The sequence below is a fragment of the Ambystoma mexicanum genome, chromosome 11 (assembly GCF_040938575.1).
Source record: "Ambystoma mexicanum isolate Mex_15411 chromosome 11, UKY_AmexF1_1, whole genome shotgun sequence".
NCBI lineage: Eukaryota > Metazoa > Chordata > Amphibia > Caudata > Ambystomatidae > Ambystoma > Ambystoma mexicanum.
In genome coordinates this window covers 1,356,754,509-1,356,778,021 of record NC_090934.1, presented here as the reverse complement: position 1 = coordinate 1,356,778,021, position 23,513 = coordinate 1,356,754,509, and the positions used below count along the sequence as shown (strand labels likewise).

At 44.1% G+C, this 23,513-nt stretch overlaps 1 protein-coding gene across 1 annotated transcript in view; it reads right to left on the bottom strand.

The window, feature by feature from the left end:
* Positions 1-549: 549 nt before the first annotated feature.
* The window catches only part of MYZAP (myocardial zonula adherens protein), a 372,512-nt gene continuing 349,548 nt past the window's right edge, over positions 550-23,513 (bottom strand). The window contains exon 16 of the mRNA XM_069624910.1: positions 550-1,052. Coding sequence (XP_069481011.1) covers positions 938-1,052 — 115 coding nt within the window. The 3' untranslated portion in view covers positions 550-937. The remainder of the gene's footprint in view (positions 1,053-23,513) is intronic.

Below are 23,513 nucleotides of genomic sequence, written 5' to 3'. Positions count from 1 at the left end.
TAATCCCTTCACCGGTAGTCCATGTAAGGGGATCACAGCCGACCAACCATGATCCACGTGCAAGGCTCTTACCCATCCAGTACAACCCATCACTGAAGGGATTCATGCCCAATTGCAATTGATCATATTTCTTTTCACGGGCAGAATACCTCCCGACATTTGTCAGCTAGTTTCTTAGACACCACACCACCTGTTACACCGAATGAGATTAGACACAGGTTTTAAACATCTGATAGAAATGCTCCTCTCTCCAGTTCCTACAGCTGCCTAATATTAGGTTCTCCAGGGCAAGGGTTAGCATATGGAGGCTCTGGCTCTAAGAGTGCCTTTTTCTTAATGAACTATAACATGTCAAAGTCCCTAACCTTCAGTGTAGCAGGTCTTCATAACTGTGTGGGTTTTCCCAGCATTAAGGTACACAACACTGCTATCAACCCACATGGCCCAGACAAAGTTATTGTTCACTAGCATAATGGCACTGAAATGCTAACATTGCAATATGAAACCTATTTTTGAGCAGATGACCAACAACATCCACAGAACAGGGTCTATGGCAGATCACTGTTTATATACATATATACACAAATATACAGAGGTAAATAAATATAAATTGCCTCACACAGAAAAAGCTTCCATGTCATGGGCAAACAATTTGGCAGAACTATACAATACATGGTCATAGATCAGTATATGTAACATGACTTGATCTCTTGCAGTGCTTAAATTGAAGTGACAAGGTTTCTGAAGCAATGCAAAGCTCGTGAGTGCAATAATGATACCACATGTGCTATACTAAAAGCTTGAAGATGTTGAATAATGTTCTTTGCTGCAGCAGCCTTCTTTCAACAGACATTGTAGCAGATCAGTTGCAAAGAGCCAGAAGATGAAAGAAAACCCTGTCGCTTCTTGGTGGCATACAAAGATGTGCCTACACATCTTAGGTTGCCTCTGTTTTCTCTGCACTCAGTTGAAGAATCCGCATGTACGGTGTGTACGGTTTCCGCATGATGCCCGAGGTTTCCATTGCTTGGTCGATGATGCCACTACCGATACTAAGAGGAAGGAAATTAAAAAGTGTTTATAACTAAATCAATGTGACATACTTTTAGCAGCTCACTCCATAAAGCATGCACCAATGTAATGTTTCAGTTTACAAAAGACGTTTCCTGCAGCTTAGATCTTAGTATAAGGCTCCATCACACTGCAAGCTCATTCAGAATCCTCATACAAGACAAACAGAAATGGACTAGCATAGAAAGAAAGCAAAAAGCATTGTGGGATTCCCCAATATCTATGCACAGGTTTGCAGGGAAGTATTAAAGGTAGGATCATGTCCATCGCATGTTTAAATCTCCCCACACCAGACCACAGATTTCAATACTAACCCTTTTCCAAAATGGAAGCCTCTCGCATCACATACAGTTTCCCCAATACCTCCCTTGTTAGGGGGTCTAGGGTTTATTGCATCTTGCACAAGTTCATCTTTGATAAAATGAACAAAATCTAGTACTTTTATCCCAGAGTTCATGCTTGAATTCTCAAGATTTACAATGTTAATATTTTGCCAGCATAACAAGCAAATAAAATGTGAAATTTACACAAATACAAGAATTACAAAACTGGGCATGTCTAGGGGTGTGTTAAAGTGGGCAACATAGATGTTGGTGAACACCCACCAAGTATTATCTTACATGGGTATTCACATACATTTGCTAATTCATTTCATATCTGTCAACTGACGTACACCTGTCTGAGTGATGTAGGTCGAAGTATTGAGTGAATGTGGGAAAGGGTAGCAATTGCAGTCAACCGGGACGCATTTGTATAGGACAAATTAAAATGTATTGGCACCTGAGAAGGGGGAGGGGGGAACAATAAGGCTTTTTTTAATTCTTTTTTTTACACCTGTGCGTTACATAACTGAATTGTTAATGCCAAACTTGTGCATCAAGAACATTGCAGACATAAGCTTACCAATTCAAGAGGAAGTTTGCTTTGTTTGTAAATGCAATCAACTGCACATGTAGGTTCTTACAGGGTTAAGAAACTCATGCCTTGGACATGGATCTACATGAATACCAGTTCTTGGCATGAGTTACTTGCCACTACACCTTGGTGGGCAACTTACACCTGTTGAAACTCACATCTGCAACTGGTGATGGTTGTCAATTTGAGTCCTTTTGGTTTAATTGCCTTCAAATACTTGGTAGCCATGTATAGCTCTGAGTATCTAACAAACCAAATAAAAGTTTACATTCCATACTATGATTTCCATCTAGTGAGCAGTGTTTAGAATTGAATGCATTGAAAACACTTTCTCTATATTTTACTTGGATATAATGTATAGATCTACATTCTTGACTCCATTGGAGGATGCTTTCAGCAGAAGAAATCCTACTTTAAATAGCCAAAGTACCTTGTTATAAAAATAAAATGTTTTCCGATTAAAATGACGAGCCTGTATTGTGAAGGTGAAGAAGAGATACTAATGTTGAAACGTCTCAGTTTTAAGTTTAACTGGTCTTTAACCAATTACCTGGAGGCAGATTCCATTCTCCCACTGTTCATTTAGTTGGTAGAACTTGTAGCATCTCCTACAGATCCCAACAGCAACATTACAAAATGCTTACATGGAATATTTGGTTGGATATTAATTACCCTTTCACTTATCCTGCCTTGGTCACAGAGAAAAGTACATTTGGACAAATATTGATCTCAGACTTTTACTCTACATTGGTCTCCTCAGGAAAAAATAAACCCTTTTGTTCTGTTTCTTCCTCCTCAAACCATACTGAGCAATATTATCCTGCAAGTGTCATTGGCGTGTGCCTTTGCACCACTAAGCTTTTCGTTTTTAGCTTCCCTGCATGAGAAAGTGTCAATATCCCTTATTATTACTTGAATTAGTTAATTGGGGGTAGGAGAAGGAACCAATTTAAAAGTCACATTTTTTCTTAGGATTGTCACAATTTGCATTTTTAAATTATGGTTAACGTCTATCACCTATATTTAAACCAGAGTTTGGTTTTGCACTGCTAAATATATGTTTGTTCTCTTTTATAAAGCCATTGATTTTTCGAAAATAATCTAATTTTCATATTTAAACCATCGTCATAGAAGTTGAGCCTTTGAATGTGTGACAATTTTCAAGCCTTTCCTTGTCACATAGAATTCTGTAGAAGACATCAGAAAATAACTGTTGGCCCCTATGCCCCTAATCTACTTTCACTGAAGAGGATGGGTTCAGTTCAGTTTAAGCGATCATGGGTTACCTGTTGATTAGTTTTGGCGATTAGGTGGTGCTGAAAGCGCTACTTTTAAAGCCTAAGCTATTGTCATTAAAATAAGAGGTTTAACATAAGAGCTTGAAATAGGGGCTTTGCGTGTAGGTTTGTAATGCGTTTCCTATGCAGAAGACCTGAGGATGGATTTAAGTTGTTTGGCTATGTGCTCACCTATTTAACACCCATTGCCAAGTGAAATCTATAGGATGTTCCTCCCATTCCCACCCAGTTTCCCTCCAACCTCTTTTTGAACACATTGGGGGAATTTGTATTTTGTGGTGAATTTGTCAGCCATTTCTACGTCCAAAATGGCAGCCGCCATCTATTAATGTTATTTAAATGTTATTTGACTTGATGTATTAAAATACATTTACTGCAGCTTTCAAGTTATGTTACATATTTCACAGTATTCTATTAAAAATAAAGAAGGTAGTGTAATATTTATGTTTTTGTTTAAAATGGTTCTGAAAATGTACATCTAGTGACTTGTGGGGGATTGCTCAAGTGTTTTTGAAGTAAGGAGCTGTGCAGTTCGTGATGTGATTTGATGTGCAGTGTGTGTTTGTACAAGTAAGCCATTTTGTTTATTATTTTTTTTAGTTGTGTTTCTCAAATTTCTTTGATTTTACAAAGTGGACTACGGGTAAGTAGCTGTTCAAGTCTGCCTGTCTGAGGGATTGCCGTTTTTGCGTGGGTTTGTTGGTCTTTCTGGAGTATTGAGTCAGTGTTCAACTGACAATATTTCTGGTGAATTTTCTGTTCGCAGACAATTTGCTAGAGCCGCTTCGAGAATCTTTGCTGCCGCCATTGTCCAGCTGGTTTTGTTTCCACTTATGAGTCTGTTCCACCAGGTCTCTTCTTCACGTAGGTCAAAAGGTTTTAGCAGCGGAGTTAAATAGGCTTCCCTCAGAACAGTGGTTTTTGTGCATTGTGTTAGAAGATGGTGGACTGTTTCAATTTGTGTGGGGTCATTGCAGAGTCTGCAAATGTTGGCTTTTGATAGACCTCTTATTGCTCTGATTTCATTTGTTGGTAAGAGGTTTAATCTTGCCCTTATAAAAGTTTGTCTTAATGTCTTGTTCGGGAATCTTTTTATGACTAGAGCGTTCTCATTTAATTTTTTATTTTGCTGTGGCAAGTGGCCAAAGATTTTGATCAATTCTGCTTTTTTTTGTGTGAGTATCCAATCGCGTTGGGCCATCTTTTTCTTAACTTTTGTGGGATTTAAGAAGAGGTCTTCTTAGGAGCAGCCGATTTCTTCCAGGGTGTTTTATTTTTCTGCTGCCCAGGCTAGTAGTGCCTTGCAATGACCTCCGTGGATTTCCTGTTTAATCAGTTTGTATTGTGGGGAAGCTTCCGGCATGATTGCTTTTCTGTATAGTGCCATTTTGTTTGTGTCCACTGCCGCTTTCAGAGAGGATAGTCCCAGTTCTCTTCTGATTGCCGCGATTGGTGTAGATATTGGGAGTCAATATTTCTCTCCAGAAGAGGCCCTCCAGCTTGTCCCAAATGCCTGGAGGAATTTTGAGGAAAGCTTTGCCCCCATATGTCAAGGATGGGGTCACTTTGGCTTTGAAGAACTTTATGTCCGGCAGTAGCGAGAAGTGGCCAAATTTCCTGTCCATGGCTCGTCCCTGGGCCGCTAGTTTCCTGGCTTTTTCCCATAGGTTGCGTTGCATTGTTGCCTCGTACCCCGTGCTGTCGATCACCACTCCTAGATATTTGAAGTCTTTTAGGACTTCGATTTTGATGTTCTTGATGTTCCAGTGGTGCGTTTTCTTTCGGGCTGCCGTTTTTTCGAAAATCATTATTTTTGTTTTTCCAGTGTTCATTTCAAGGTTGTTTTTGGAAATGTAGCTTGCAAGATTGTTTAGTTGGCGTGGCAGCCCTATGGGGGTTTGATCGAGGAGGATGATGGATGATGTCTGCATATAGCAGCCTTGGGACCGTAGTGTCTCCTAGTTTTGGTGCGAAGGTTCTGAGCTCTTTGCCGGAGTCTTTGAAATCGCCAAGGAAAGCTGTAAAAAGGGCTGGTGCTAACGGACATCCTTGCTTTACACCTCTTTTGGTTTTGATTTCTTCTGATAGGGCTCCTGTGTGATTTAGCTTCACCCTCATTTATGTATCCCAATGGAGGGCTTATATTGGATCGAGGAGCTGGTTTGGGCATTGACATTATTCAAGTTTTGCCCATAACTTGCCATGGTCGATCTTGTCGAAAGCCTGTGTTGGGTCGACAAAAGCTGCGAAGACCTTAAGATGTTTTGCACGGAATTTGTTCTTTATGATGTGTAATATCATGATGTTTACTGATGTTCGAACATTCTTCGTAAAGCCTGATTGGAAAGGGTCCCAGCTGGGTGAGTTCTTTGCCCATTTTTGAAAGCCTTTTAGTATGAGAGAGCCATCGATTTTCCCAATTGTGTCCAGTAGAGCTATTGGACGATAATTGCTCGGATCCGATCTATCTCCCTTTTTAAAGATCGGTAGCACCGTCGCCGTTGTCCAGGACCGGAGTATCGACTTTGTGCTGGCTGTTGCTTCAAAAACGAGGCTTATGAACTCAGCCCATTCCTTGGGGTTGTTTTTCAAGTCGATGTTGGTTATTCCATCAGGACCTGGTGCTCTACTTGATTTTAATTTGCCGATTGCTTCTTCGATATCTTCGACATTTGAGAGATCTACCCAGGCAGAGGACCCTATGTGAGTGTTCGCTATGCTCGAGCCTTGAGGGATTTGGAACAGGGCAGAGAAGTGGCTCTTCCATCTTTCTTCACTCGCCGCTTTAGTTTGCTTGTGGCCTCGTTTTCCTTCCGTTGTTTTTATAAGTGACCAGAATTCTCTGGAGTTTCTTCCCGCTACCTTTCTAAGCATCTCCTCTGAATCATGTTGGTAGAGTTTCATGCGGTAGGATTTCAACCAGGATCTATACTTTGTTTCTTCGTTTAACCTTTTTTTGATGGAAGTTGATCTGGATTTTGCGGCTTGGCGTTTTAGTTTTCTTAGTTCCCGGTGCCTGTCTACCAGTATTTTATCATACCGGTGGGGCCCTTGAGGGTTACTTTTTTTTATGTTTGGTGGGATTTGCGTGATACTGAATCAGCAGAGGTTGGTAGTCTATTTCCACTCTGAGCCTATCAGATTCTTTTCCCAGCTTCTTTTTATAATTGGAAGTCAACTCCTCTATCCTTTTTCTGGTGAGTTTTAAGTGGTTTCCTTGGGCGGACACTTCCACCGCTTCCGTCATTGCTGAATTTACCAGGTGTTGTGTGGACCATATTATTTGTAAGATGTTGTGGTCGCTTGCATCAGTTCGTAGCACTTCACGATGTTATGAGGTTTAGCATTTCTTCAGAAGCAAATATGTAGTCAATTGTTCCTGATTGAGCTCCTCTGTCCCAAGTTGGTATATGGAGACTTGTTGACAGCTGTGCCGTATTATGAAGGTTTGAGTTCATTAATTTTAACCATTTCTGGTCTCTTAAGTATCCTCTGGAGGAGTTATTGGCTGTTGATAGAGGAGGGGTGGTGCTCAAGCATTTGGCATTCAAATCACCGCAGATAACTTGAGTGTTCTCGCATTTTACTTGTAGCTCGTCTATTTGATTCGATTAATCGTAGGAAATTGTCGTTTTCGATTTTATCTGGATTCCAGTAAGTTGCAATTTGAGTTTCCATGGTTTTGTTTGTTTTTTGGTTTAGACGTGCCCACCTCACTTGGACCGATAGATGGCTCTGCGAGGCGGAAAATTCCTTTTCTATGGACAGGCCCCTGCCTGACCGAACTGCGATTAAGAGGCCAGATGATGGGCGGCCTGTTTTGCCTCTTGAGGCTGGGGACGTTATTTTGTATCCGTCCATCACCGGCGTAGATGTGAGCCAGGTCTCTTGCAGTGATGTCAAAATCTCCTAGGTTTGTTTTTCCTGTTGTTGTCAGGTGTTTAAAGCCTCGTGTGTTCCACGAGGCCATTTTCAAAGTTGAGGGTGAGAGCAGTCTTGATGTGTTACCTGTAGATTGTTCCATTTCTGCTCTTGTTGGTCGTTGCTATTTAGTAGTCATATCTGAGGATGATTTCGGCAACCATGCCCATAGGTGCTTTATTGGTGCAAAAGAGAGTCCGGTTTCTTTTATCTGTCCTTTGGTGATTGTTTTTGCCCCCGAGTCTCTAAAGTTTGTGTTTTTTTTCTTTATCTGGGTAGTTGCTCTCCGTTACTTTGCCGTCATGTGGTTTTGGTAGGTCCTTTTCGTTTTTATCTAGAGGACCCCGGTAAGAGGGTAGTCGATGTGCATTTTGAGGGCTGTTTGCTACGTTATGGTTTGCTCTTTTTTTAAATCCTGGGGTGAGTCGACTGGGGGCGTTTGGAAATCGGGAGGTTTTCTGCTTGGAGAATTGAGAGTCTACTTTGAGTTCCGTGAGCTGATAACCTCTTTGGCGTACATCCTCGATTGTCCCTTTGGACTGATTTATTTCTACCATTTCTTTTATATGGATGTAGGCTTTCATCTTATGGGCTTTGTGATATGGTTCTACTAAGGTAATGTCTTCTGGTCTCAGATATTTGAGGGCTCTGATGTTTCTGAAGCTCTTCATTAGCGTACCTCTGCTTTAAAATTACTGCTTTGGGGTTTTGGTTGGTTTGTTCTATTTTGAAAGTTTTTGTCTGGGCCCGTTTGTACTTTTCTGTTCGAGAGATCCATGTTTTCCTAGCAATGGCCTGTCTGGCTTTTTGTCTTGATTGAGAGCGGCTTGTTTGTCTATGAGCGGGCGCTCTGTCTTTTGGTCTTGTAGGGGTGTTTGCCCCGTGGTTGTTATTTTCTTTGGGTTTTAGGTCTCGTCTGTTTGGGGGCGTTACTTGTCTTCGTTGTTGAGCTAGCGTGTCTGTTTCTTGTTGGTATCGGCCGGATGGGCCTTTTGGATATCTCGAGGTCATTCTTGAGTTTCGACGTTGAGGTGATGGGCTGTCGCGGCTTCTTTTTTTAGGTGATGTTGTCCAAATCGATTTTGATAGTGTGGGTTCTGTGTTGCATTCTGCGCCCTTTTCGGCATCTAAGACCGGTGTAGAGTGTGTTGTCAGATCCATTGAAGTTTTGTCTGCCATGAAATCTTCGATAGATCGTGGGGATTTTTGAGATTGTTTTGGGGATTGTTGTGTTAGCATTGGGCTTTGTCGTTGGTGGATGGTGGAGGGATGGTTTCTAGGTTGGGTCTTAACTAAACCGTCCTTCCCTAAAGTCGTACTCCGTTTCTTTGGTTGGTTATTTTTTTTATACCACTGGAAAGTTTTTTTGAAGTTGCTGGGGCCCATGAGAGACGTCAGTCTTTGGCGGTGATCATATTGTTATGCAGTCTTGGTTGGGCGATTGTTGATTCCTATGTATTGCTTTTTCTTTGTTTCCTGGGGTTCTCTTTGTTTTTGGGCCTTCTTGTGGCCTGCTACGGAAGGTGAAAATCTGGTGGCTTGTCGGCTGCTCGGTTTGGGTTTTAGCGGTTAACTGGTGTTTTTGGACTTTACATTCGAATCTTGTGGTGTGATTTTTGGTTTTGCCTCTTGTTCTTTGGCCATGATGAAACCTTCTAGGAAAATGAGTTTTGTATGCATGAGTGCAGTTAGGGTTGTGTGGTCCTTTAGCATGTCGTTAAGTGCCTCAGTTTTCCGAACGGTGCTAGGGCTATAGTTATAGCCGACATTATGGTCAAAATGTCCGGTTTTCTTGAGGGTGTATCAGTTGACATCGATTGACTTTTTCCTTGCATGTTTTACTGGTGTTGTTTGAGTTTGATCTAGTCTTGTTCTTTCTGAAGGGTGCTTTTGTGCTGGACGACTTTCTCTTTGTGCCCTCTTTGAACAGCTTATAATCGGGAGCCTTGGCGTCGTTGGAGTCTCCCAGTCAACTACTGCTTCTGTTGCTGGGAGGGCGTAGGCTTGCTCAGTTTCTTTGCGAGCATCTTTGAGTGTCATATCCGGAGGGTGTATGCTTTGTGAGTTGATGTTTTGCTCGAGCACTGACTCCATACAGGCTGCACGGGGGGAGGGGGCGAATTCGACCACCATAGGGGTCTTGATTGTGTCTTGTGTTGGGGGATCAGCGAGAGGCGTGGTTGAGCATCTAGGCTTGGGGCTTGCCGTGTTGACGTATTAAAATGAATTGTGTCCGCTGCTTCCAAGGATTCAGAAAGAGGGGTAGTGAAGTTATGTTTCATATTGGTGTCTGAGTTTGCACCAATTGTCAATTTTTGTTTCGACTTCAGAATGTTTAGAGTTCGTTTTGCATGCTTTCGGGGCAGGTACCTGGTCGTTGAAGCCTTCCAGTATCTCATCGTCCGTTAGTTCATTGAGAACTTCGGGTTTTCTTTTGCCTTGCGGAGAAGTCTTTCAGCGAGTTACAGAATGTGGTTTTTAGTAGGGCTTCCTTTGTTGGGTCTAACTTGTTTTTTTGCTTTATTTTGCATGGTTTACGATTTGAGATTTTCTTTGTTCTTGAAGGCCGTTTGTGGATGTTACTTTGTGTGTTTTTAGTCACCTATGAGCCAAACTTTTTTCATGGTCTGTTTCAATTGTTTTTACACCTTTTTCGCGTGCATTTTCCTGCCAACCTTTGTTGGCTAGATCGAGTATTCCCCTGTCACTAAGCAGGTGTGTTTCTTCCATCACCCCTAGGGGCGTACTTCCGGGAGCTGGAGACTCTGAGGGTGGCAGCGGGAAGTGGGGAGGCTGAGCAGTGCGAGGTTCAAACTCCGCCTCAGCCCAACATTCCTCGCCAGCCGCTTCACCCTCGCTTTCTGCCACGTGGATCTGTGCGGCAACGGTTTTGCGGGCAGCCCCGCAGTGAGCAGGCACTGCCACGGGCGCTAAGGCCGGCGGGGACCTCAGCTGTGGTTCCGTCACCAGGATCTCGCGGTCGCTACCGCTTGCAGGTAAGAGCGAAAGCTCAGCTCCAGGGCTCCGATTAGTGCTACGGGCTGGCTCGCAGGCATTTGCTTCCCCAGTTGGAGCGAGATCCCTCGCAGCCTGTCCTTCAACATGCTGCACTGGGCTACTACCAACTGGGGGGCTTGGTCGCAAGGTCAGCTCTTCTGGCGGGTCCTTATGCACTGGATCGCTGCTTGTTTTGATGAATGCCTGAGTGGCGTTTGATTGCCGCGTTGCCAGATGTGCTTGTTCTTGTGGCGTCGCCTGCTTGATTTGGCAAGCTGTGTCCGATGAAGTGATTTTGTCCATTGTTGCCGCACTGGCCGCACAGTTTTTGCCCCCACTTGATGCTGGATACTTTGGGAGCTGCGATTTTGGGCCCATTTTAGATCGGCCTGGGAGCCGTGCTCTGGCAGTTGTTTTGGAGGCAGGTTGCTGATCGATTGAAATTTTGGACGCAAACTTCTAAGGCGTCTTTTTTCCGCATCTTCAGTTTCTGGTGGCGAGCATTGCGAGTTCATTGTTTTCCTTGTGTAGTAGCCCAGCAGCCTTTCAGACCTGACAAGGACTGCAAAGACTGCTCAACTCTGCTCGAACTCATTGACCACTCCGCAGTGCTGGGTAGGTTTTGTAGGTCCTCCCACAAAATGGTAGGCAGCTGAAAGGAGTGCTGAGAGAGCGGCAGGCTGGGGTCTCCTGCAAACACTGCTCAACTCTGCTCGAACTCAAATTGGTTTGTGTTAAACTATGAACACGGTGGATTACTAGTATTTACACACGTTTTGCGTTGGCTTCTGGTGCGTGATGTCTGCCATACAGCAAACTCCACCTACAGCTGGCAAGAGTAACACACCCACTCCCGCCACTGTCGAACACGTTTAATGTCGGAGGCAGTTGCATAGCTCCCAACTCACACGCTTTTGGCGGGTGTCACCCGCCTTGTAAACAGCGGACTCACCCGCCAAACCTCATGCACGCCCATTCATTTCAATGGACCTCTCACCCGCCAAAAGTAAAATCGGGTGGTTTCACCCGCTTTTGCGACATAAATGGTTGAGAGCTATGCAGTTGGTTTGCCATCTTTAGCTCCTGGTTCAAGGCAGAGGCAAGTTCTGGGCTTCCCGGAGTCTCCTTTTAAAAAAAAACAACAAAAAAAAGTATGCTTTGTCCCTTTGGTTCCTTGGTTTTGTCCTTTGGTTCCTTTTTGACGCTAGTGGCACACTCTCTCCTGATGCCTCTCTCCCCACACCCTCTTCTGTGTTGCCGCCTGCCTCCCACACCCTAAGCTCCGTGATTGGGCCTGTAGCCTGTTTCCCAGCGTGCGTCTACCTTCCCTGCCTGCCACCGAGCCATCTTTAGCTTCCGGTTCGAGTCAGAGGTGAGTTCTGGGCTTATCCGCATCTCCTTTTTTTTATTAAACTACACCTTCTCCCGACCTCTCGCCGAATACATAGCTCGACCTCGAATAAATATCATGCCTGTGAGGTGTGTACAGCTTCCTCCCTGAGCTCGCACTCCCCTCCCCCTTCCAGGTGCCGCAGCACCGTCAAATGACGGTCTGGTTCTCCTGTATGCGCTGGGGGGAATGTGTTTATCAGATGTCCAGTTTTACTTTCCCCGTGCCTGTGGCACATGTCTGGAGGCAACTCTCCAGTTGGTGCATTTAATTATATTGTAATATATTGCTATTTAGTTTGCACTCGGTGCTTAACTATGCTTTGGTGGGTCGGCCCCGTTTCAGTATTGGGATACTGTCTGTGCTGCATCTACGACCTCTTTGCTGACACTTTGCCCCGGGATTTCCGCAGGTGTTTGTTCCCGTTTCAGGGACTTTCGTTTGAATGCCGATATACATTGAGCCGTGTGTAACTGTCCTTATGCTTTCCCCGTGGAGTAGCTACTGTGCCCATTGTCCCCGGTTTTCTGACTTTAATATACTGTGCCTCTTCTGTGTTAGTTTGGTTTCCATTCCATCTTTGCTGACACTTTTCCATGTAGGGCACACGCCTAGCGGCTAAGGTTTCTCTTCAGGAATGGCAGCATTTTTACTTTAGGTAGTGCATTAGAAAAAATGCACACATTCTTCTGTGCACCTGTGAAAGTATTGCCTTGGGCAAAGTTTGGTGGAGGGGTACTTTGGGACGAGTTACAAAGTGGGGGCAATGGTGCAAATGCCGAATACCACCCCTGAGTCTCTGAAATAAGGCAAGATATGAAAAAGTGGCATCTGCAGGGAGTATACCCTGGAGGGGGAGACGGGGGTCCACGGCAAGCATGATGGCACCCACTTATAACTGCCAGTGATGTTTTTATGTGGGGCTTCATACCGACTGCTTACCACTTCAAAGTACCGTAGTAATATGAGTTGGGACTGTGTAGCTCTCATGCCACTCCTTTCTTCAGCAGCAGCAGCATGCTGAAAAGCTGAGCCTGCTCTTCGGGATTCGAACTTGAGAAATGTAGATGCTTAACTGGCAATGGTATCCACCTGCTCACCAAAAGTGGATTGAGATATCACACGTTACCATTGTTTTGAAAAGGTTTCATTGCGGCATTTCCAAATGAGGGTGCGTATGATGTTGCGCATGTAACCTCAACACTACGCCATCTATGCACTCCACTTTTCAGACCTGCAAGGGTTTGCGGGTCTGTCTTTGCTGTTATTTTCTAGGGCTGTATTAGTGCTATTCAGAGCTAACCAAGCACTATGCGTAGGATACTGGCTCTTTAAAGCATGGGTGGATAATCAGGGCGAGTCGGTATTACCATTGCGATATCGGAGCCTAGACCAGTTGAGGACCTCTGCCTTCTGCAGGGATTGAAATACCACTAAACGGGAACCTTTCCTGAACATGCTCATTACTGATGACCAAGGCTTTTAAAGAGAACACTGGCCCTGCACTACTGCACAATGACTACATGCTTACTTTTAAGTGTAGACCAAGTCCCTGAAAACACGCGATCGACACCAGCAACATGGAATTGGAATCTCTGTGCCACCCGAAAGCCTGCATTCCTCCCGGCAGAAAAAATACCTGTAGGTTTATTTTTCAAATTATTTTCGTAGATATTCTGTTGGCTAGAACATACTCTGTCAAATGCACATTGTGTATATCCTTTTTATGAGAATGAATGTACAATTTGCATTGTTGACAGAAGTACAGCTGTGCGAGTCTGTACTTGTAAAACATGTACACATTTATTTTTGCTTCTAAAATGCTTTTTTTCTTTTTAGGGGTAGGGTAATAAGTTTGGATCCCTTTACACCCCACCATCCATTCTTTCCTTGACATTCCACTGTTCACTTTTCCTTCCATTTCATTCTGCGTTCCTTCAACCCCTTACTCCTCCCTCCCCTCTCAACACCCATTTTCCTGCATGATATTTGTTTTGCTATAAGGTCTTGGTTCAGCGCAACCTACAAGTCAAAACGATTGCATTGAACTACAGCTAGGACGGACATGGCATGTAAGGAGGGAAACAGCTCGTAGGTCTTGTTTGGTTATTTACAAACACATTGACTGCCCATAGCTATATTAATTCCCTTGACCGTCCCTGCCCAGTAACATGCTCCTCCCTTGCCAGAACACATCCTCCTGGGTTCTCTTTGAGCTATCTTTATCAAATAGTAACATTAAACTTTGGCCTGCTAGCATTTCTAAGCTGTCTGTGGAGAATTATTGGCTTAACCGCAGCTGTAAAAGGCGCTACTGGTGTAATACTAATGTCTGAACCAAGTGTGCCTTCAGCCCCTTGATTTATATCTGTTCCTTGTGCCGTAGTCCTGTAAAAAAAAAAAAAGCAGTATCCCATCCGGATCCTGGGAGGAGCAGGAGCTCTCCCACCACTGCCAGAGCAGTGGCCTGACTTCGCCTGGCCCACAGCACCCACGCAAGGTAAGCCAACTGGCTTCACCTCCTCCCCAGCGACCTGACTCAGTGATTCCGTCTGCACGTTTTTGCAGCTCATTTTATTGCAAGCACCATTATTGCTACGTCCTCAGCTCAGCACAGGATTGCGGTGCTGCAACACACTGATGCCTGGTCCACATATCGCCTCCATTTCAGAGCGTGAGGCAGGACCCCATTCCAAAATGGCCACCCAACTACTGTGGCTGCATCCTTGAGTTTAGCCCCAATCAGGAGCCGGGAGGCGTAAGCTGGCCCACGAGCTACAAGGCCCACGGCTCTAAGGCCAACACTTGTTTAAGCCTGTCTGGAGCCTTACAGACCGTCGGCCAGGACCCCTGCCTCTACTAGCCGGCAGCCATTCTACTTGTAAGTACTCTGTCCTTGCGGTCTGTGACAGCTTTACTGCTCCTGTTGCCCATCACTGTGTATTAGTTCTATAAACTTGACTGACTGCATTGCTGGTACGAAACATCTTAAAGGCATCTTTTCAGTCACTTGACTTGTTACTACCACTACTGTATAACTCTTGGTCCACGGCACACCAGAATGTTATGTATTTACCATTAAATGTATGCTGTTTCGAAGATGCTTTTACCTGCGTCGCCTATCGCACCGTACACTAGACCATCAGCCCCCAATGTGCCACGGTCTGTCGTCACCCTCTCATTGGGCGTCTTATAATCACACTACTTCTACAGCACTGCAAGACCGAGGCTCTACATAGCCTTTACCCACACCTTAGTTAAAGCCCTTGCAAATCTGCATGTACTGAGATACCTGCGAGCCAAACTGAGCGCACACAGGCCGCGAGACCCTTAACTTACATGTCCTATTCTGAGAGCCTCTGCTAAAGCTAACCTATATACCTACTCCCATAAACTTGTAAGTATCGCTGCCTAATCCTAATCTGCACATACTGAGTGCATCTTGCGAAATTGATTTTGCCTATTCAACTGCCTTTGCTAAAATTGTTGTCGCACGCTGGGAGTGAACCCTACTAAAGTCGAATCTGCCCATTTTTGAACGCCTTTGCTAAAATTGTTGTCGCACGCTGGGAGTGAACCCTACTAAAGTCGAATCTGCCCATTTTTGAACGCCTTTGCTATAATTGTTGTCGCACGCTGGGAGTGAACCCTACTAAAGTCGAATCTGCCCATTTTTGAACGCCTTTGCTATAATTGTTGTCGCACGCTGGGAGTGAACCCTACTAAAGACGAATCTGCCCATTTTTGAACGCCTTTGCTATAATTGTTGTCGCACGCTGGGAGTGAACCCTACTAAAGTCGAATCTGCCCATTTTTGAACGCCTTTGCTATAATTGTTGTCGCACGCTGGGAGTGAACCCTACTAAAGTCGAATCTGCCCATTTTTGAACGCCTTTGCTATAATTGTTGTCGCACGCTGGGAGTGAACCCTACTAAAGTCGAATCTGCCCATTTTTTAATGCTTTTGCCAAATCGTTGTCACACATTTGGAGTGAATCAGGCTAAAGTTGAATCTGCCTATTTCCAATGCCTTTGCCAACATTGTCTTTGCACATATCGATAGTGAGCGTATCTCGCCAAACATTGATCCTGCAGAATCTAACCTATACTCATTGAGTGTCCAACAGACAATGTTTCTGCCTTTCCGGCGACTCCTCTGACTTTCCAAAACTCATGACTGAATGTTGTTCTAAGTTATCAGTAGGCAATTTCCCTATAACCACATCGGTACACCGTCACCATGTTAATATGACCCCTCTAGCCGCCAGCCATATCGCCTGCATCATAGCCTACCTACTAAGCATCACACTCCTCACTATGGCACCACACAACTGCCTTGGTACTGACTCCTAATAATCACAAGGTCACTTCACCTAGACCACTCTGACACGGTGGATGCAAAATCTACAATATTAAGCTACCCATGCCCAGCCACGGCCAGGAACCTTCCGCTCAGAGCCAGACTAGCTAAAATCTATGAGCCCCCCCCCCATCAGATCAATGCCTTTTACCTCAGGACCAAGACACCCAACATCCCTGGTCCGCCAACCCAACGTGACCCTAGCCCTCAACAACAACCACAGGCCCATAAAGAACTTAACCTCGAAAAGCAAACCCAAAGTGTTGCAAATCCACTACCCAACCCCTATCTTGAACCCCCAGATCAAGGGTGCCCTAATTAATGCTAGATCCTTAGAAGCACATGCTACAGAAATTGCCGACCTTATCCTAATTGAGGACCTAGACTTCTTAGCCGTCACCGAGACATGGTTATACCCTGCAGCAGGCCCTATGCTCATGCTCGTAGTCCCGACGGTTACTCCATACTCAGACATGACAGACTTAATTAAATCCAGAGGAGGTGGTATCGCCATTATCTACAAATGTTGCCTGGCAATGAGACGGTCTCCGCCCATCGATGTCCCATCTTGTGAATTGCTGTGAAGGTACCATCTCTAATGCCCAAACGCTGAACATCCATTTGATTTACCATCCCCCAGGCCCCCCTGGCTCATTTGAGGACATTAACACCATCCTCTCTAGAAATCTTAAAAATTCTACACAAGTACTTCTACTCGGTGACCTGAATATGGGCTTTAATGAACCCCTATACCAGCTTGCCCTGTCGACACACAACACACTCTCTGAACTAGGCTTCACCCAAAGAAGCAACGCACCCACACATACTAAAGGTAGAACATTCGACTGGGTGGCAGACTTCAATTGTCAAGCCAATATCCTTGCGATCTGACCATTAGCCTGACTGACCACCACCTTGTGTCATTTATGTTGTCCCCTAACAGACCCCCTACCTCCACCAACCATCAGGGCACCCCCCACGCTAATGAGAAACAAAAAGTGCATTACAACGGATAGGCTCATCCCTACCTTACTCCCGACTGTTAACAGGCTCCCAGACCACACAGATCCTCAGACCCTGGTTGAAGAATATAACAAAATTAGGACTACCTCGCTTGACTTGATCGCTCCCGCCAAACTTAGACCTAGCAAACCCAAGATGCACCTGAATAATTGGTTCACATCTGACCTAAAAACCTCAGATCACAAAAAAGAAACTGCGAATCTGCCTGGAAAAAGCAACCCTCAGCAGCTAAAAAACGTAATTTTACCAAACATTCCGCCTGTTACAAAAAAGAAATAGGTCTAGCAAAACGATTGTCGTTTGACACACGTATCTCCCAAACCAAATCCAATACAAAGGAACTATTCTCCATCCTTAAAGAAATAGGGACGCCCATCGAACCACTTGATACAAGTATCAAAGATAAAAAATGGTGCTCGGAGATTCAAAATGCTATAATGAACAAAATCTCCACCTTACAGCACAAGATTCTCAGCAAAACAGTATCCCAAAATAACTTGCCCACACCTCTAACAACCGAAAGGATGACTGGAAACAAATCTACTCAATTTAACTTTTCCAAAGTCTCAATATTAGAAGTGGAAAAAATCATCCTGTCCCTAAAACTTTCTAATTGTCAGGGTGACCTCTGCTCCGCACAACTTATCAAGGATGCAGCTCGAGACCTCTCTCCTTTCATTGCAAAGCTTATTAATGCCTCCTTTTCCACCGGCGCCATACCCACTAATTTAAAACTATCCTGGGTACTTCCCTTACTAAAAAAACCTACTCTTGACTCATCCATACTGACCAATTACTGGCCGATGACCCCTGTACCATTCCTCCTGAAAATTCTTCATAAAGCTGCCTACGTACGAATCCAATAACACTTGGAAGTGCACCACTTACTATGAGCTAGACAATCAGGTTTCCGTCCCCAACACGGAACCGAGACAGCTCTTATCAACCTCAAGACCCAAGTTGACAAGTGCAGAGACAAAGGTAATGTGGCCCTTCTCCTCCTTTTAGACCTATTGGCCGCCTTTGACCTGGTCGACCACACTATATTATGTAACCATCTCAACTCGGCAGCACATTTCTTAGATAAAGCTATCACTTGGATTAGATCCTTTCTAAATGGCAGAACCATGAGGGTCTTCTCGCCCAGTGCAGCGGCCGACCCCATACCCATCACCTGTGGCGTCCCCCAGGGCTCGTGTGTATCGCCTACTTTGTATAACATTTTTACCTTTTCGATGATCTGGATCATCTTGTTGTCACCTACACTAACTACGCAGATGACACCCAGATCCTCCTCCCTCTTTCTGGGGATTATGGAAAGGATTTGGCCTTGGTGAATAGAGTGTACATCATCATCATCCAGGCATGGATGGCCACGCATGGACTATGTCTGAATGATGATAAAACCAAACTCATCATCCTTGGCACCAACCCCACCCTAAAAAAAACTAGGACACAACTACTCCGCATTTTTAATTGACGGCATCAACATCAAAGTAGGCCATGAAGTGAAAACACTAGGCTTCTACCTAGACTCAAAACTCTCACTTGTAAAACAGGTTAACTCTTTGGCGTCCTCCATGGCCTACACGTGCAGACTTATCCGTACAGCCAAACCATTCCTATCGGACTTTAGTTGCACTACCCTCGCCAGAGCCCTTATCCTCTCTAGCCTAGACTATTGCAACAACCTCTACCTAGGGGCAACCAAAGATGTCACTCGGAAACTCCAAATCTTACAAAATAACGTCCTCAGGGTGGCATTGGGCATCTCCAGAAGAGACCACATCACTGAGATCGCCGCCAGAACAACTGACTACCTACCTTGCATAAAATCCACCTACAAACCCTGTCACTTACCCACAAATCCCTTAACGCTGCGCCGTCTTACCTGGCAAACAAATTGCACAAAAAACACTCCTCAAGGCCATCTAGAACTGCCTACAAAGACCGCCTCGCTATCCCTAAATTCAACAGGTCTACTATAGGTAGGAACAGTTTCCCGGTGAAAGCTGCCAAATTATGTAACTCCCTACCCCATACTCTAAGAGCTGACCTTCCCCATCACAACTTCAGGACCAACACTATCCTGTGGCTGAAATCGAATGCATACTAATACAGCGCTAACTGAAATGATTTCCCATCAAACTTGTATATTTTGCGACTGTAAACTTTATGATTTTGATGCCATTGTACATATGCTCCTTGACTTGATGTATACGTTTTGTCTGCAACTTAAAATTGTGTAACTAAGCTTCGCATATTCATGTATCTGCTGCGCACCGTTACCTCAGGGTATGTCTGCGCAAAACAAATAAACAAACACTGAAAAATCCAGCAGTTGTATCTGTCAGATTTCTTACTCCTAACACAGAGCACTATGACAGCTATAAAGTAATGGTATGTCATGTGATTATATAAGGTATATTCCCAAGCTTAAAAATGTGCTGATCAGACATGTGTTCTGGGTACAAGAACATGTTCTGGATTGTGATTGTTTGAGAAGTTTTAAACTTGCTACGTCCATTGACTCCATCATTAGGTTTTATGGAGCGAAATTATTCTTTACCATTTATTAAGTGGCCATGACTTGTTTCTCAATAAATAAGCTGCATGCAATAAAATATCAAAATGTCATTCACTCATCTTCGATACATGAATATCTTTGTTCATTATTGGATCAAACCATTTGTGCTCGATGGGTAAGAAAAGCCACATTATACATTTTTCGAAAGAGAATTAGTCATTGGTAACGAGGGTTGGTTACTGTGCCAACTGGGACATTTGCACAGCGATAGCTTTCAGAAAGTAAAAATACTTCCATGTCCTTGATTATTTCATAGTTTAATGCAAATGTGTTTTCTTGCACCCATTCATATCTGAGCCCGTGCACACTTTCTGCGACTGCTTTTTGAGATGCCACATGCCCTATCCTTGCATTTACCCATAACCTTTCCTGAAATATTTATAGTGGCTCCTGTAATTTTCAGTTTGCTCTGTTTTAGAGACTGGTTTGCAGTATGTTTGGGCTCACTGATCACATTGCGGTCCGAGTGCAATTCTTTAACTCTGACATGGCAGGCAACAGAAATTGCTGGATCGCTCACATTTGCCAAGGCCAAGCATGAGAAGGCCACCCAGTCCTGTTTTTGCTTGGAAGTTTGGGACTTGTAGTTTTCCTAAATTTCTAATAGCAAAGAACTACACATCCCAGGGTCTAAAAGGGGAAAAAATAATTGAATGTCATTCTCATGCATTGCTACTTGAAACTTGGGTGCTCTGAAATTACAAGTTTAAAAAGTAGCACAATAATGACAAAATGGACTTGTAGTATGATTCGCCAAATTTAAGTTTTGGCAATTATGTGGCAGTTAAGCACTGCCTATAAGCTGCAACTATTGGCATGGGAAGCGAAGCAAGAGAGCTGGGGAGCATACATGCTGTCAGAATACTTTGAATTTGTATCCACCCATTGACTACCCATGAACATCTTAGTCCTTAGGATCATTGTGATCCAATACCTGCCCATCCACATCTAAAACACCCTTTTCCCCAGGATCTCTGAGCTAGCGCTGAGCTTTTCAGGGGAAGCCTATGTTATTTCTAAGCAGTCTTCTGCAAGGTGATAGTGCATATGTAACTATAAACTAGCTCTTGGTGTAATACAAATGTCACAGCCTATTGTGCCTTCAGGCACCTAATTTATAATCAGTGTGTGTCCTTGCAGTGAATTCCTGTTAATAGGCATTGGCAAAGCCAACCGTTTTGGCTCCTGTATAGGCATTTGCCGGGAACTGACATAATATACCGAGTTGTCAATACAACCTGCACTCTGTTGCCAAGGTTATGCCAGATAGTATCATAGAAGTGCCTGGAAAATGATTGTCCTATGCCTAGGTAAAAGCCAAAATTGTTGGTTATGCCAATGCTTGTTTTTGAAATAAGGGGTAGAATTCCACACGCTCCAAATTTTGCTCAAGTCTGTTCTTATGTTTTTACTCATTGTCAGGGCTTCAGCGTTTGCTCATTTACTGGCACGTGTAGCTCTTCATGCTTGAGGAGTACAAACTGAGAGGTTGCTGCAGAGCAGATAACCATGTTAGGATCATCTTATAGAGCTCCAAAAAAAAGGTGCCTAAACATTTTGGGAGTTCCTCTGCCTTTACACAAAAAAGGAGGAGATGCCCATTGGTCCCTGAAGTACATTTGATTTTTGTCTATTTTTCTTGGATTGTTTCTTTTAATTTACAAGAACCATATATAAAACGCTGTAACACCAAGTTAAAATGATACATTTGTGCAAGACAGACTCCTAAATAAGGTGCATTAACCTATTTGATAGTTTAAAAAAAAATGCACTTGAACATATGTTTAAGTAGAAACCCTGTTGACGCTGGTGCACGTGCTAGCGTTTCAGCTCTCAAGGCTCGTCATATGAAACAAGTCGCATTCAGATACTCTTCCTACTACTATTTCTGATTTTCTTCTTTCTATTCGAACATGGATGTAATTCACACTTCTTACAGCGAAATGCTACCAGGAAATTCTATTCTTTCCTGCCTCTACTGTTCCCTCTCAGGTTCCCCAGCCCATGCTTTCACCTCTTCTGCTTGGAACCTAGGTGTCCGCTTGGATCCGTCACTTTCCTTTTCATCACATATTACTCATTTTGCTTACACCCACTGCTTTCAACTTTTAAAATACGCAAAGCTCACTCCATCCTCACATTTCATGCCTGTATAGCTTCTCATCACTTCACTAGCCTTCTCGCGTCCCACTACTGTTCTTGTTGCTCTTCCTGTTTCTCATTGTTCTCCTTTGCGTTCCATGTTTAGCAACGCTATTGGCACACTTTGCAGTACCTCTTCATTCCTCCATTTCCCCCTCACTTCACCCTCGACCCTGGTTATCTTTTGAACTCTTGCCGTTCCGTTTTCTTTGCATCACCTTTAAATGTCTCCATTGTCTGGCGCGTTCCTACCTTTCTTCTCTGGTTTCTTTGTTATGTCCCTGCTCAGTCCTTGCGTTCCGAGTCTCAATTTCTTTTGGCTGTTCCTAAGCACCCCTGTGCCCAATCCCATTTTAATTATTTATGTCTTCATACCCCCAAACTTTGGAATGCTTTGCCCCTATGCATTGGATCCATCTCCTCTTTCGCTCTCATCTTAAAAACCATTTACTTTCCACAATGCCGTGACTGCTCTTCTTTTAGTTTGTTCATCTTGTTTTATTACATTTTTGTACTTCTTGTTTTTATGTGCAGTGCTTTGGCAAGAGTTCCTTATAAAAACAAAAAAAAAATACTAAACAAATGAGAAGTCTTGAACGTAAATTCTTTGCGGGCCTGCTCTTGCCCGCACTCTCTGATGTCCCCGATGCACGAAGGGGCTCCTCTCCCACCTCGCGACCTGCAGGACTGTGGACCAGCCCCTCCCAACACAGCAGAAAAGGTAAGCCCTGTTGGGCTGTTACAACGCCTGGACACGCAGCGCACACTGGGTGCTTGTATGAAACTTCGCCTTTTCTTCAACCGCTCCATTATTTACTACGAAATGAAAAGAATATGTCCACCATTATTCGTACAGCAGCGCCCAGCTGCTGCTGCACGCCAGTGTTACAGAACATTCTTCCTTGTACCTGGCCTCCTCTATATGATGGTCAACGCCGTTGCCAGAAACACTGGTGGGCCTGGCCCTGCTCACCCACGATTGGGACCTCCACCTTCTTCTCAACCAATCAGGCAAACTGGCAGGCGAATGCCGGTGCGCCTCCAAGGCCTGCGATCTAAGGCCCTGTCTGTGCCTGTCCAGGCCTGACTGGACCGGATGGTTCCCCCCGTTTTTCACCACTGCAGCACATCTTGATGAGGTCACCTGGATTTGGGGCTGACTGTGACCCCTTGCGCCTGGCCCGCCAGAACTTCAGGCACCCCTGCAGATTTACTTGCTAGTAGGCAGCTGACCCAATTTCGATTTCCCGTGACATTACATCTGCAGCCACTTTTCGGTTTGATGTGTTTATTGTGCCTCTGCTTAAAATCGAATTTCGGTGAATTTACATCTGCAGCCACTTTCGTTTTTGGTGTGCCTCTCCCTGCCACCCCTCTCAACCTCCTCCTCTCCTACTATGTGTCTCTTGCACTTATATTGCTCTGTTCGTTTTACCATACCCCACTTCCCTTCTTCATGTATAGCTCTTGCATTATTGAAATGACCGTAACAGTTTGTATTCCTCTTTGTTCTATGTTGTACCAATAAACACATAGCACTTGCCCATTCTTGAATGTTTCAGTGCCTATTAAGAATGTTATTGCCTTTGTTTAACTACTCACCTTCCCTGCTTTGGAGTGCTTTGAAACATTCAAGTGTATAGGTGCTAAATAAATGAACAATAAATAAATAAAATAAAGGAATTCAGCGACTGAGCAAGATATCCAGGGGAGCAATAAACAAAAACAGCAAGTCTAATGATGATCTTATGTATTCTAGTTTGTTACCGTTTAATTTCAATAGCACAACCTTATGTTTTTTTGATTATT